At 40.1% G+C, this 13,670-nt stretch overlaps 1 protein-coding gene across 6 annotated transcripts in view; it reads left to right on the forward strand.

Annotated features, from left to right (window-relative positions):
- Positions 1–13,670, forward strand: part of plxnb2b (plexin b2b) — a 117,587-nt gene that overhangs the window by 78,792 nt on the left and 25,125 nt on the right. For all 6 annotated transcript variants that reach the window (XM_030136282.1, XM_030136283.1, XM_030136285.1 and 3 more), the window contains 14 exons: positions 2,432–3,558; positions 3,915–4,103; positions 4,254–4,379; positions 5,579–5,679; positions 6,383–6,509; positions 7,119–7,278; positions 7,740–7,851; positions 8,407–8,518; positions 8,889–8,990; positions 9,085–9,180; positions 9,801–9,888; positions 10,317–10,501; positions 11,507–11,655; positions 13,141–13,252. In XM_030136282.1, coding sequence (XP_029992142.1) covers positions 2,434–3,558; positions 3,915–4,103; positions 4,254–4,379; positions 5,579–5,679; positions 6,383–6,509; positions 7,119–7,278; positions 7,740–7,851; positions 8,407–8,518; positions 8,889–8,990; positions 9,085–9,180; positions 9,801–9,888; positions 10,317–10,501; positions 11,507–11,655; positions 13,141–13,252 — 2,784 coding nt within the window. In that variant the 5' untranslated portion in view covers positions 2,432–2,433. The remainder of the gene's footprint in view (positions 1–2,431; positions 3,559–3,914; positions 4,104–4,253; positions 4,380–5,578; positions 5,680–6,382; positions 6,510–7,118; positions 7,279–7,739; positions 7,852–8,406; positions 8,519–8,888; positions 8,991–9,084; positions 9,181–9,800; positions 9,889–10,316; positions 10,502–11,506; positions 11,656–13,140; positions 13,253–13,670) is intronic.

Below are 13,670 nucleotides of genomic sequence, written 5' to 3' on the forward strand. Positions count from 1 at the left end.
AAGTAATTTTCCGTCTCAGAAACCATTGACATAATCCACCTTTTGTGAAATCTCCCTGTGTGGTCTGTATCATGCCCAAGTGAAGTGATGGCACTAAGGATTGTACCAGTTTTTAGTGGATAGCAGCAAATGAAGTATAATCAGAGAGACAACTCTGCATATTTACCATTTAGTTCAATATTTGGACTGTACAGTGTGTAATGTTTTGTACAAACACAGAAAATAACCCAGCAGTTACAGGCAAACAGCTGTTGTTTAATTTTCGTACACAAACCTGTGGTAAGTTTAATTATCAAGTGTGGGAGCTCCTGGTTAAGTGATAAAACACAGGTTCTTTCTGCCAAGTTTTTCCACAAACAAACCCAAAAATAGTGTATTGAAGGTCATGTGTACAACACTCACTGAACTGGTTTTAAATCTGTTTGACCATCAACAATCTACCAGTTTGCTTTGTGGAAACAAAGGAGTAAAAGGGGGCAAAAAGAGTTGAAGAAATGTCGATATGTCACACACAAATAGAGAATGAATAAAAAATGAAACTGATATAAATAAGAGAGGGAAGACTTCAGGCAATAGAAGGTTGCAATGTAGATCATCGCTTCTGATGTCATGTCACTTTGATATCATCTAAATAGTCCAAAAAATTAATAAATAAAACAGTCATCACAAGCAGGGTGTTGAAGCATCTAGATCATTGTACGGTAATTGATTTTTCTTAGATATTGTCATTCATGTCTTCAGTTGGCCATCTGCATTTGAACTTGTCTCTCAACTTGCTGCCAAGAGGCAGTCCTGCCCTAAATACGCCCTTAGTAAGGCTTTGTGAAGCTTAGCTTTTACTGAGCAAACTTTATTACACTGCGTCTGCCCCACAGAGGGTTTCGTTTAATTCTGGGATCATTTTGAGGCCATTTTTCTGTCTCTGTGTGAACATTGTGCAATTTGCCACCATTCTTTGTCATTGCAGCTTGACTGTGTTTTGCTTATGTTGTCAACAATTTGAAGCTGCAGGAATTTTGCTGTTTATGCAGTTTTTTGATGCTTCTTTGAAAACTCAAACACAAAAGTGTGTTATTGTGGTGGCCCTTAAAGCTGACACATACTTGTAATTGTCATTCAACGTTGCCAGTGGACCCGTCTTTGTAATTGAAATATTGTTACTTCGCTGCTGCAGTTGTACACATGATGTTTCACTTAACCTCATAATGTGTGTGTGTGTGTGCGTGTGTGTGTGTGTGTGTGTGTGTGTGTATGTGTGTGTGTGTGTGTGTGTGTGTATGTACACTGTTTAAGGTTTTTAAAGGGCTCTTAGTTAAATGTGGACAGTATGGTGACTGCACTTATTCCTTAATTAAAGGTTTTAAAACCAACCATGCTAATTTCTGTCCTGAATAAGCTCAGACAGGGATTTTATTGCACCATTTCAATTTTAATGGAAATATTTAAGGCTATGAATTGAAAAGGGCATGATACATTTGCACAGTGAAACAGCTCGGAGAGGGGAGGGGGAAGGTAGTAAATTGGAAAGAAAAGTAAAATCATCAAATCGAGTAGTGGGCACTTAAATGCAAATGGGAGTTACCAGTGAAATTAACAGGGCCCCCTGGGCAAATGTCTAATCAGTGGCCTCCCTATTTAGTCCTGTGAGGAAAGGCAGGTTGACATAATAAAACGTGGCTTTGGCTGGCAACTCCCTGAAAGTTTCAATGGGGGTTTTTAATTTGACAAATGTGCCCGTAGACTTCACTGGCAAGGTGAAATAAGAAGGAGGATGCTGTTGAGAGTGCGCAAGCTTGAAACCACACGCAAACATAGACACACATTTGCTGTGTGGGCAATAGCTGCTTCAAAACCACCTGCAGTTCCATATTTACCACAGCCTGGGCAAACAGCAGTAAGCGAGGCACCTGCTGTTAGCCAGTACATGATGCTGTCTGTATTTTACAGGGATATTGTGTGATCATGTTTCATGAGATAAAACAGTGTACTTCCACAGAACATTGTGTTTTGATGGAGTTGTTGAAAGGAAAAAAAGTGTAAATGAAGTTAGAACAGATCCAAGGATATTGTGTTTTTTTACCCACATGTATTTTTTATTTTTTTTCTTAAATTATTGTTTGTGATATTATGTCAATTAGATGTAAAATAGCACTTATTTTATAAAACTGGGAGTGGAGTCATACATGAACAGCTGCCCTGCATGTTGATAAAGTAAAGCAGTAGTCTAATCAGAATAACATATATGTTGTTGTGTTTCATACTAAACTTACGACTCTTAAACTTATAGCTGTTAACTTTGTTTGTGTAGTGTGTTTGTTAATTTACTTGGTGTACTCTATAGTGGATAAAGTTACTTATAGCTAATGTGCATTTAAGAGCATTAGTATTGTGAATTATTAATGTAATACCACTCCCTTTCTGTTTTCTCCAGAAATGGCCAGCTGGGTTTCCCTTCTCCTCCTCTTCTTCTGCCAGACGGTCTCAAAAGCCCAGGACAGCAGCAGCATCCACATCCAGGAGTTCACCTCAGAGACTCCAATAAACAATGTGGTCCAGGACCCTCAAACAGGTCGCATCTATCTGGGAGCAGTCAACACCATTTTTCAGCTCGGGCCTTCACTCAATCTGGAGGCTCGAGCTGAGACGGGTCCAAAAGAGGACGCTCAGACCTGTACACCTCCCGCTTCAGCCTGCCAAGACACAAAGCTTATGCCCAACCTCAACAAGCTTTTGCTAGTCCATCCGTCCAACGGGTCACTCATAGTGTGTGGCAGCCGCTACAGAGGCATCTGCTCCCTCCTTAACCTGACCAATGTGGAGCAGCAGTTGTATTACAGTGACACTAAAGGAGAAAGAACTTATGTGGCTAGCATAGAGGAGAGTGTAAATGTGGTGGGTGTCATGTCCACCTATTCGAAAGATGGACATACCTTCAATGTGTTTGTTGTTGGAAAGGGCTACGGGACCCTGGATAGTGCAAAACTCATCAGTACACGCATCCTTCAGGATTTCCGTGAATGGGTCGTATTCGAGAGCATCATCGAGGCGTCCACGGTACAAACTACACCCTTTGTCCCCAAGTACCTGCACGATTTTCGTCACGCCTTCAAAGAGGACAGTTTTATTTATTTCCTTTTTTCGCGGACTCTTGATGGTACGGATAACAAAAACCTAACATTTATATCTCGCCTGTGTGAAGACGATCACCATTACTATTCCCACACCGAGCTCCAGTTAACATGTGGTACAGATGATCAGTATAACAAAGTTCAGGCTGCGTATGTGGCTTCTCCCGGAAAAGAGCTAGCGCGGTATATGACTGAATCAGGGTCATATGGGAAGGTTGACCCCTGGAGTAAAGTTCTGTTCACGGTAGCCAGCCCAGACGATGATGTCACTGATGGTGCTCTCTGCATGTACCCACTCAACTCCATCAACGAGCACCTGGTGAATATTATCAGCGCCTGCTATATCGACTCGGGGAAAATTAATGGAATTCCTGCCGTGGATATTCCCTACTTATCTAAAAAAGAGGAATTCTGCACATCAAAAGCTGCTGTGAGTGTCTTACATGTCAAGTGATTGAAATCATCTTGGAACTGAAGGAGACGGAGAGAAAGATGTTAAGAAAAATTCTCTTTAGAGTGATAAATAATGCAAACATGTGTCAGTGTTTGCTTTAGTGTCAGACACTTTACTTTGTTCTGAAGTTCCTTTAGTATTTTGTCTAAAGCTCTCCTTCTGCCTCACAGTTTCCCTCCTGTCATAGTTGTTTTCCTTGTTCGCTTAACTCATCCAAAATAATTTTATATATCTTGCTTCTTAAATACCTACAGCACTGCCAGAGGCTTTGAGTTGAAATGTTCCTGTTTATAGCTCCTTATAGACCCATTTCCTGTGCTTTTGTCTTACAGAAGGATACTTTGGAGCTGTTTAAATGCGGGGCAGATTTTTTGCCTTCCCCTCTGGCTAGTAAGCCCAAATATGCCTTGAAGGCAGAAGCTGTGGTCTCCAAATTGGGCCTTCTGACCGCTGTGGCTGTTGCAGTGGAGAATGATCACACAATCGCTTTCCTCGGGAACAGTGAGGGAGAGGTTTTCAAGGTGAAACTGTCTTCTGTACACACTCTGAACTATGTCTGCTATTCGCTCAAATGTTTCTTCTCCTTTGAACTTTTACTCTTACCCAAGGGAAAGAGGAGGGAGGAATTAAAGACCTCATGTCTGACAGGGCAGCCTTTGTTTTCTGTCCAGGTACACCTGACTGCAGAACCATATATGTACAGCAAGACTCCTGGCGACACCATGGGAGAAAGAGTCAATAAGAACCTTTTCTTTGACTTGAGCCAGAGTGACCTCTACATTACCACAGAGAAAAAGGTGTGGATGTCAGGACCTTTATGTAACATATCTCATACATGCTGCCTTCCCTGAATAAAAACAAGCCATTAGAAGTTATTCTTTAGAGTTATTGATTGTTGGTACCAGCAGTGTTTGTGCAGACACCGACGCTTACACTACACATTGCCGTGGCTGAGGTACACGCTCTTCCAGTGATCTGTAGTGGGAGGTGATAACAAAAGGAAGCAGAGCAATGTACTTACAGAGCTGATAATGAACACATCAGCCTCAACAATGCATGATTTTGATAACCAGTTTTATTTGTCGAGCCCAAAGATATTCATAATGTGTTTTAGTGACAATGTAAAAAACAAATTTTGTTCATTTGCAACAAAACCGCACAGTTTATTTTAACAGATTCCTCATTAGCCCAACATTATTATTGCATATTTTATCTCTATCACTTAGGGAGAGTATTAATCGCATACTCTGCAACCAGTTTAATGATATTTGTAAAAAGCAGAAATGACAGTGGTCAAGATTTAGATTGTTGCGCTATTCAGTTCTGTTTTAATTATACAGCCTAATATCACAAATCACAGATTCGCCTCAACGGGCTTTACAATCTGTAATATACAATCTTTTACAGTCTGTATAATATACAGCACCCTCTGTCCTTCTACCCATGGTGTGTAAGTGTTATGTGTATAGCAGCTTGTACAATATATAAAGAAAACGTACACACACACGATAGGCAGAAAATACTGAGAATTATAGGTAGAGCGATGAAGATCTGAGCACCATCATCTATATTACATTATCTTGTGTTACCTTAACATGTACACAATAGTACCTATGTAAAGTCAAAAATAAAGTTTAAGAGAGAATATTTTACTTGTTTACTTTCTCCCTTCTGAACATCTGGCCAATTGCTCCACACACAAGTAAGATGTACTTGTGTACATATTAAGCAGATATAGTTTCCACCACTGGGTACTATAAACTTTTAGCACTTGGATTAAGGGGATTGACTAAATAATTTAGCACAGAAAGAGACATGAGCAGACCTTGTGTTTGGGTAGACATGAGCACAACAACTGAGCTAACTCTTTTTATTCCCTTCGTACACCTGCAGCACTCTAAGGAGAATCTGTAATTGTTGTTTAAATACATTTACATTTTGTTCAATGTCTCCCCAAGTCATCTGTTTGGTCATATATCATGTTGTAATGCTTCAGATCACCAAGGTGCCAGTGCAGACGTGCCTCGAAAAGAAAGACTGCCAATCATGCGTGGAACTGAAGGACCCTTACTGCGGCTGGTGTGTCCTGGAGGGCAGGTGAGGATCACACACACAAGCATGAATGCGCTTACAAAATGCATGCACACAACCACAGACTAACACCAACACCCACACGTGCAATTCCATTTGTAAAACACAGCGGGGTATTTGCTCAGTGTTTTATTGCAGACACTTTTAGTACTCCTCGGTGTTTATATTCCATCTCTTGTTGTCCGTGCAGCCGTAAGGAATTAAAGCTGTTTGTCAGCCTCATGCAGCGAAGGCAGTCTGTGCAATTTACTCTCATCAGCCTATATTTATCAGGGTCTGGAGGGCAGAGAGGGTTGTATGTATCATGTAGTTTAAATCCCTGTGCATCCATGTGCAGGTGAAAACAACTCATTCATTCATATTGTGTTCTCTTACTAGTGTATATTTTAGTTTGATTTGTCTGTTGCAGCTGATTAATGGTGTCTGCATCATGTGCTGATTCTACCTGTGGTATATATGTCATAGTTATTATAAGTGCGATATTTACATTCGAGCAGGATTTATTGCTTTCCACTTTTATTCAGACTTTACTTTAAAAAAATGTTCTTTAGCACTAACAAACCTATATGTCACTCGGGCTTACGTTGTTATCCACAGAAGCACATTGAAAGTCTGTTAGAGTACATAGTCTTTGTTTTTGAGGCCTTGTGGAAGTGTTTAGGGGATGTGAAGCTGAGGCTGATGGGAGCTGTTCATCCTTCGTCTGAAGGTGTACCAGGAGGTCTGAGTGCCGACGGGCAGAGGAGAAGAATGGCTGGCTTTGGAGCCCCAGGCAGCAGTGTCTCAAGATTGTCTCCTTCTATCCCCCAAACCTTTCCTGTAAAAAGACTCAGAAGGTACAGCCATGCTTCGCTCTTCACTCATTCTCATTCACTTTCTCCCTTTGTTCAGTGCAGTCCTCCCCCCCCCCCCCCCCCCCCCTCTCTAGCATTCTACAGTGCATAACCCCACTTGCATGTCCATCACACAAACACATAGTCTGAGTAATAAACTGTTTCCATTGTGAATCAGAGACCCTGGGCACACAGTCTTCTGCTATGTATTGATCTATCCAGAAAACTCCGAACTTGCTTATTATAACCGAACTGGCTGATCGTGTTCACAGCCTTAAGATGGAGAGACTCTCTTCTGCTCTTTTTTTCTCTCATGTTTTTTTTTTCTTTCCTCTGCTTCCCGACTACTTCTGTCCCTCCTTGCACTGACTCATTCTTATTTTTCTATAAAGGGCACCACTTTTCTCCATTTTCTTGGTACTTGTATAACAAAGATATTGGAACACATGTTATGTAAAGGGTTTTGAGTATACTTACAGAGAAATGCAATAATGTTTATTTATAATATTCAGACAAACTTGGTGAGGAGGGAATTAATGTTACTATCTGCTGTTATACTGTTACTATCTTTTAAATATGCTCTACTCTTTTTTTTTTTTTCTTTTTTGTCAGGTAAAAATCAACATCCCCTCCCTTCCTGCCATCGGGCATTCCGACCGTCTGCACTGCACCATCGACTCTTTCAGGAGTGACGGTTCAATATCTGACTCTGGTCAGGTCTCCTGCGATCTTCCTCCCCCTTCCCTTATACAACATACACGAGAGGACCAAGGTATGGCTTTGTGCAGATAACCTGCTCTTTGATGCAAACAATTCGCTTTCCACTAATATACAGAAAGTGACAGAAGTCGGTTACAAATTCCTTCAAGGCCATCTTTTATTGATTTTTCTTTTTCATTCAAATTTACTCGAATAATTTGAATTTATTGAAAAGATTGCCCTTTGAGAAATGACATCTCATTTTCACTCAAATGTAAAAACACATGCAGACAAAACATTATTACATAATATACACTGTAGCGACACAAATAGACAGATCATTCACCCTCTCCTACTCACTATCTGAAATCTCAGTGCTGTACAAAACAAGAAAAACAAATAGATGAAAAATATGAAAATATTAATCTATCTTAACCAGAATAATTTAGAACACTAACATAAATCCCTATAAAACCGCTCCTCAATCCTCAGCTAATGCAGCCCATTCTAACCCTTCACTTCTTTTGTCTTCAGACTTTGTGGCCGTGGCCATCAAGATTTTCGTCAATGACACTGTGGAGCTCGCCATGCGAGATTTCAAGTTCTACAACTGTGCTGCCACTGTGAAGAAAGCTGAAAACACACCGTGAGTCAGACTCTTAATCTATCAGTTCTGCTCTGTCACTCTCAGAAAATACACAGTGACACTGAACACAGCATCAACTGACAACCTTGATGTAAATGTATCACCGTGCATGAACAGATGAGAGATCAAGGCTCTGTTTGTAAATTGTGATGCATGGTAGTTTTGAACGCACCTCTTGCATTTTCTCTCTTCCTTTTATTACCAAAGCAAGGAAATTGCCTCAGTTTCCTTTTCATTAATCAAAAAATGAAAGTCGATCTCACCATTTTTTTCCCCTCGCTTATTTTTTTTTTTCTTCATTTCTTATACGCCGAGGAATGTGTGATGAACGAGCTTTGCTTATGTGAAGTTGCAGAGATCCATTTCATTGTCAGCAGCATGGATTTTTTTTTTTTTTTTTTTTTTTTGCCGGACAATCTTTGATGAGTTTGCATGTTTTAGGTTTTGTTTGTGTATGCTTTTATGCATGTGTGTGAGAGCACATGCCTAATTATCTGCATGAAAGCATTTTCCTCCCAGCTGTGTTAATGTATCTCTGTCATTTTGTGTCTTTAGGTGCATGTCATGTGTGGCCAGTCCGTGGAGTTGCCAGTGGAACACAGTTGACCACACCTGCAGTGACATGGACGACACTGCGGCCGGTCCGACTATCATCAAGCATCGTCAGGTTGGGAATTCAAGCATTAAAAACAGGGGGAATGATGTAAATGTTAATGTCAGGGAGAAGTCAAGCAGTTGAAAAGTATGTAATGATAAATGCAAAACTTTAAGAGACACTTCTAATCACAGCCTGTGATGCAGTGCCTGACTGATCCAAATACCTCCATAAAATTAATAAAAAATAAACTCAAATCCTGGTATCAGCTGCCACCATCTTGCGTGACAAATGTTGTTGGGTGGAGGATATCAATTTACAAGTCAGCAGATGTTACAGCGATACACTTATCTGTCGCACCAGATGAGGGTGTCCGTTAAATGGCTGGGGTATTTAAAATGTAAATGATTAATAGGGAGTATTTGTTTTTGGGATTTCTCAGGGAGTAAAGTGTCCTCAGTTTGAGAATCCCGATCCTGTGCTCATCCCTGTGGGCTACAAGACACGCATTAGCTTTGAGGGCATCAATTTGGATCGCCACCAGGTAAGAAACAATATATATTATCCAAACAACTGACCTCAATTTAAGGAGCTAGATTGAATACAGCGTCTGTGTTGATGTTTGTCCTTGTCTCCAGAGTTCCGGTTTCACCATCGGCACCGAGTTAATGAAAAATGTGGAGGAGGAAGTTGCTTTTGAGGATGGGCCATTCTACACCTTCAGTGGCTTTAATGTGAGTAGGGCTATTTGATATTTGCTTGACATTTTACCTTGACTTGACCCTTGAGCGTGTCTGTTCACACTGATTTGCCAATTTTCTCCTTTATCAAACTTCCCTGTATCACCCTGTCTAATTTGCTTCCCACTCAAAAGAGGTCCCAGAACTATGAGTGATTTGTGATCTGATATATCAAAGAGAAATTTAGATTAGTTCTGCAGAGTGACACATCCTTTAGAGAACATTTTTGGAAGTAAAAAGACCACCTGTCTGTGCACTGCAGACTTTGTTCCAGGTTTAAAAGTCAAATCACCTTTTAACTGCTTTCTTAGTCGCTTTGATATTCTCTAGCTCCCTCTAATGGACAGACTCCCCTCTGTAAAGTTATTTTAGCTCTATATCCACATTGTGAATTCTGTGATTGGGAAGCTCAAACGGTACCTAGCCCCCAGCTATGTTCTTTTTCTAACATTGATTTCTTCAGCTGAAAATCTGCCAGACTGGGTATAATTTTTTTCTTCCTTTTTTTCCCTTGGCATGAGGGAGCGGCAGCCCACACTATTTGCCGAGAAGAGCTTAAGTGCCATTAATCACTGGATTCTGTATTAATAATTCATTTTCTTCCAATTTCTTAGTTTTCCTACGATAAGTCACCAGAGACCAATGTTCTTTTCTACGTGAAGGACAAGGAGTCAGGCAAGAAGATGGACAGCACACTGAACGGTATGCTCTCACATTTTAATGTGGAGATCTTATTTAGAATGCCCTGAGAGTAGTCTGCTAGTCCCAGTATGCTACCTCCGTGAGATTTAAGGAAGCTACCCTTAATCTTTAACCGAAAATTAATCAGAAAATTAATTGGTAATGACTGTAGCATTAAGCCTGTTTGACAGAAAAAGAGGATTCACACGCATCCATAACTAATGATTCTGAGTCATGTTTTACATTTTCCTTTCATGTAAATTAAAAAAAGATGTTATGAGATATAAACCCTGGTGTCTTGCCTTTCAACTTTGTACATATAGATATCTGTGCACCATTTTTTAAAAATATATATATTACACACACACACACACACACACACTCTGTTTTAACTGTAAAACACTTCAGTAATGTAATTGTGTTCCCTTTCCTCACCACCTCTTTTACAGTCACCCTGTATAACTGCTCCGTGGGACGTCAGGACTGTAGCCTTTGTAAGAACGCAGACTCCAAGTACAGGTGTGTGTGGTGTGCTAAGCAGAGGGCGTGTGTGTACGAGAAGCTGTGCGTTCCTGACCAACAAAGCTCCGTAGATCCTCACAACACAGAGTGCCCTGACCCTGAAATCACAGATGTGAGTCACAATGTCGACAGCACTTTATATTGACCTTTGAACTAGAAACACTATGTACTTAAGAGAATTGTGATTAGCAGTGAGACAGCATTGACATTGATGATTGGATTATTGATTGCAGCAGTGTAGTGGCTGTTTTTTTTTGTTTTTTTTTCCTCCCTCTCTCTCTTCTGTCAGGAGAGAAGTTGAAAGTCTGAATCTCCTTGAAGGCGTGTTTCTCTGATCTCAACCACATCTAGATTAGATCAATACTTTCTTTGCGCACTAATTATTGGAGCCTCATTGTCATTGACAAAGTCCCTTAGTCTTTGCTGGGATGTCAACGTGACAAAGGTTTTGCCAACACTCATGAGATCCTGATTGAAAAACAACGGCTGATGTGTCTGTATAAACAAATTAGTACCACTTTCTAAATTACTAGATTTATCAAAACATCAGAAACAAAGGTGATTGTATTTTTTTCGTATATCTTTTATTAGGCTCGTCCTGTATTTTTGTACATTTGTTAGCTTTGACTTCAGATTCATTATTATATTTATTTTACTTTTGCATTTTCATTGCACATTAAAATAAACACTCTATTTAAAATAATGTGATATTCACTGTTGTTTAATGCTATATATATTTTTTATCATTTTAAACACAGTTTTTACACGTCTGGAAAAAAATTTTTATTTACCACTGTATTTTAATCACTTATTATTGTTATTTTTAGAATTTGTTATTCTTTAATAACCATTATATTGGCATAAATAGTCCAACATCTGTCATGCTTCAGTACATGCACACACATTGTCCGTGCAGACATGATGACTCCTATAGTTTGTAATCCTCTACTGTGGCCTTGAATATTAAACACTTCAGCTACAACTATTCAGCAGACTTAAACAGATTGTGTAAATCTCTTGTATGTTCTTATTGCACAACTAATCTGTTTAAATCCATTTCAAATCCCCTCTTTCACCGCACACCCTCCCCACCCCCACACTGTATCTCCCCATCCAGATCATCCCTCTTTTTGGCCCACTGCAAGGAGGCATCTCCATCACCATCCGTGGCTCCAACCTAGGAATCCATAAAGATGACATTGTAAGCATCACTGTGGTTGGGGAGCCCTGCATTCATCAGAAGGAGAAATATTCTGTCTCAACAAGGTAATTGCACAGCGTCATGTATTATTGCAGATGCATGTGCAGGAACACGCACATCATCCATCTGTTGTATGATTTTGGTCAAAATGAATACTGTCAGGCTTTCTCCCAAAGTCTGTTTCCCATATTAGTGTATTAAATGAGTGTTTTGCCTTTCATTGAAGTAACCAGGGTGCACATTTTAATTCACTAATTATGCCATTCTGTTGATTAGATACTCTCCAAACAAAATTTGCATCATCGTTTGTAAGAAGGAATAACAGCCAGGGAAAGTCAGCCACAGTAACGCCTTTGTCCATTCAATCACATATTTACTGTACAGTGTACAGTATGATGGATGGCACAATCTGTTTTGCTTTCAGAACAGCTCTGATTCTTCGCGATATGTATTCACCACCGTGTTGTAAACGTAAAGCAGTGATTTGATAGCATCACACATTTGATACAGCTTTTTCCGGTGGTCTTTTCATGCTGCAGACATTCTATTCCACCTTATCCAAAAGGTGCATTAAAGGGCTGAATGCTGCAGAAAATGCGGGAATGAAGTCTTACAAATGCACTTCAGTTACAGCAGTGTGTAAAACGTGTTCGGTTCATAGAAACAGCCTATGAAGAGGAAAACATCCGCTTTATTGTCCTATAGCCACTAGCCAAAGCCATTGACACCTGGCAGGATGGATACATGTTTGTGACAAATCCTTGCCCCACCATCTGCATGATGAGACATTAACCAGGATTTATGAGGCTGGATGGTGTGTTTTTCACTCCTAAATCATCCACTTTTCCTGCTTAGTATTGTATACCTCTGATAATTTTGCTGGTCGGCATTGTCTTCTATATGTTCCGGCTCACACGCTCAAGGTTTTTTTTAAAAAATTAATTTCTCCACATCACAGTTTCAGCTGTTAGTTGTGTACTCGTGACTTACCTATTAATCTGAATAAGGCCTGCCGTGTTCTGCTGACCCCTTTCATCCGCAAGACATTTTCCTTTGGGACTACAGCAGACTTGAATGTGTTTATTTATCACACAATTCTCCATAAACTCTAGACATCGCAGTCTGCACAAATTCCCAATGGCTCCATTTTCTGAGACACTAGAACTCGCCAATCTGGCATCAGAATTCATGCTATGTTTGAAGCTGCTTACTCACCAGCATACGTCAAACAGGCCTGGACCAGTTAAGCATGTCTGCCTAATTAAAAAAGTAAAGAGTTTCATTTTTGACTTCATTTCTAATTTTATCACTTTGTAAAGTTAGTTAAAAGGAAACATCCATCTTCCAGTATCTGTGAAATGCAAATCTAGCTCATTTGGATATATATATATTTACTATTTTTCTCAGTTCTGCAGCTTAGACGTCAGGCTGGGAATCCTGTCCAAAAGTGATCCTGGTCTCTTTTTGGGCATGTTTTGACAGACAGAATTTGGGAGTATGTGTCTAACTTATATGTTTTCATGTTCTTTTATTTTTGTTTTCCTGTCCAGTGTGGTGTGCGAGATTGGCCCTTATGATCCACAAAGAACGCATTGGGGTGCAGTGGAAGTGAAGGTGAAAGGAGAAAAGAGAGGAACATCCTCCTTGCATTTCACCTACAGGGTAATGCTCTCTCCTGCAACCACATGTTCTTCAGCTGCACATTTCCTATTGAGATGAAAACTGAGACATCTAAAAGCTTTCAGCAGGTTTTGTTGTTTTACTGCCTCTTATGTTTTCCATTTTCTAACGGTAGAGAGCCCCTTATCAAAACATACCAAGGGCATGTCATTTAAGGTGAATGTGCAAATACACCATCCTAATATATTGGCAAATTAAGCCCCTCGATGCTGTCATATTACAATGGTAATGCACTGTATGATAAGCTAGAATGTGTGCACGTTCCTCTTTAACCAGATGCTGTGCAGTAGGCCCCTTTTGTCTCTAATACTTTAACAGGCTACAGCGTAGATATTTAACTGGCTTTTCCCATCTCTGGCTCCGCTAAAGCTTCCCACAGGGGAGTGCTCTGCCTAACTGT

Source organism: Sphaeramia orbicularis, chromosome 6, assembly GCF_902148855.1.
Source record: "Sphaeramia orbicularis chromosome 6, fSphaOr1.1, whole genome shotgun sequence".
NCBI classification, from domain to species: domain Eukaryota; kingdom Metazoa; phylum Chordata; class Actinopteri; order Kurtiformes; family Apogonidae; genus Sphaeramia; species Sphaeramia orbicularis.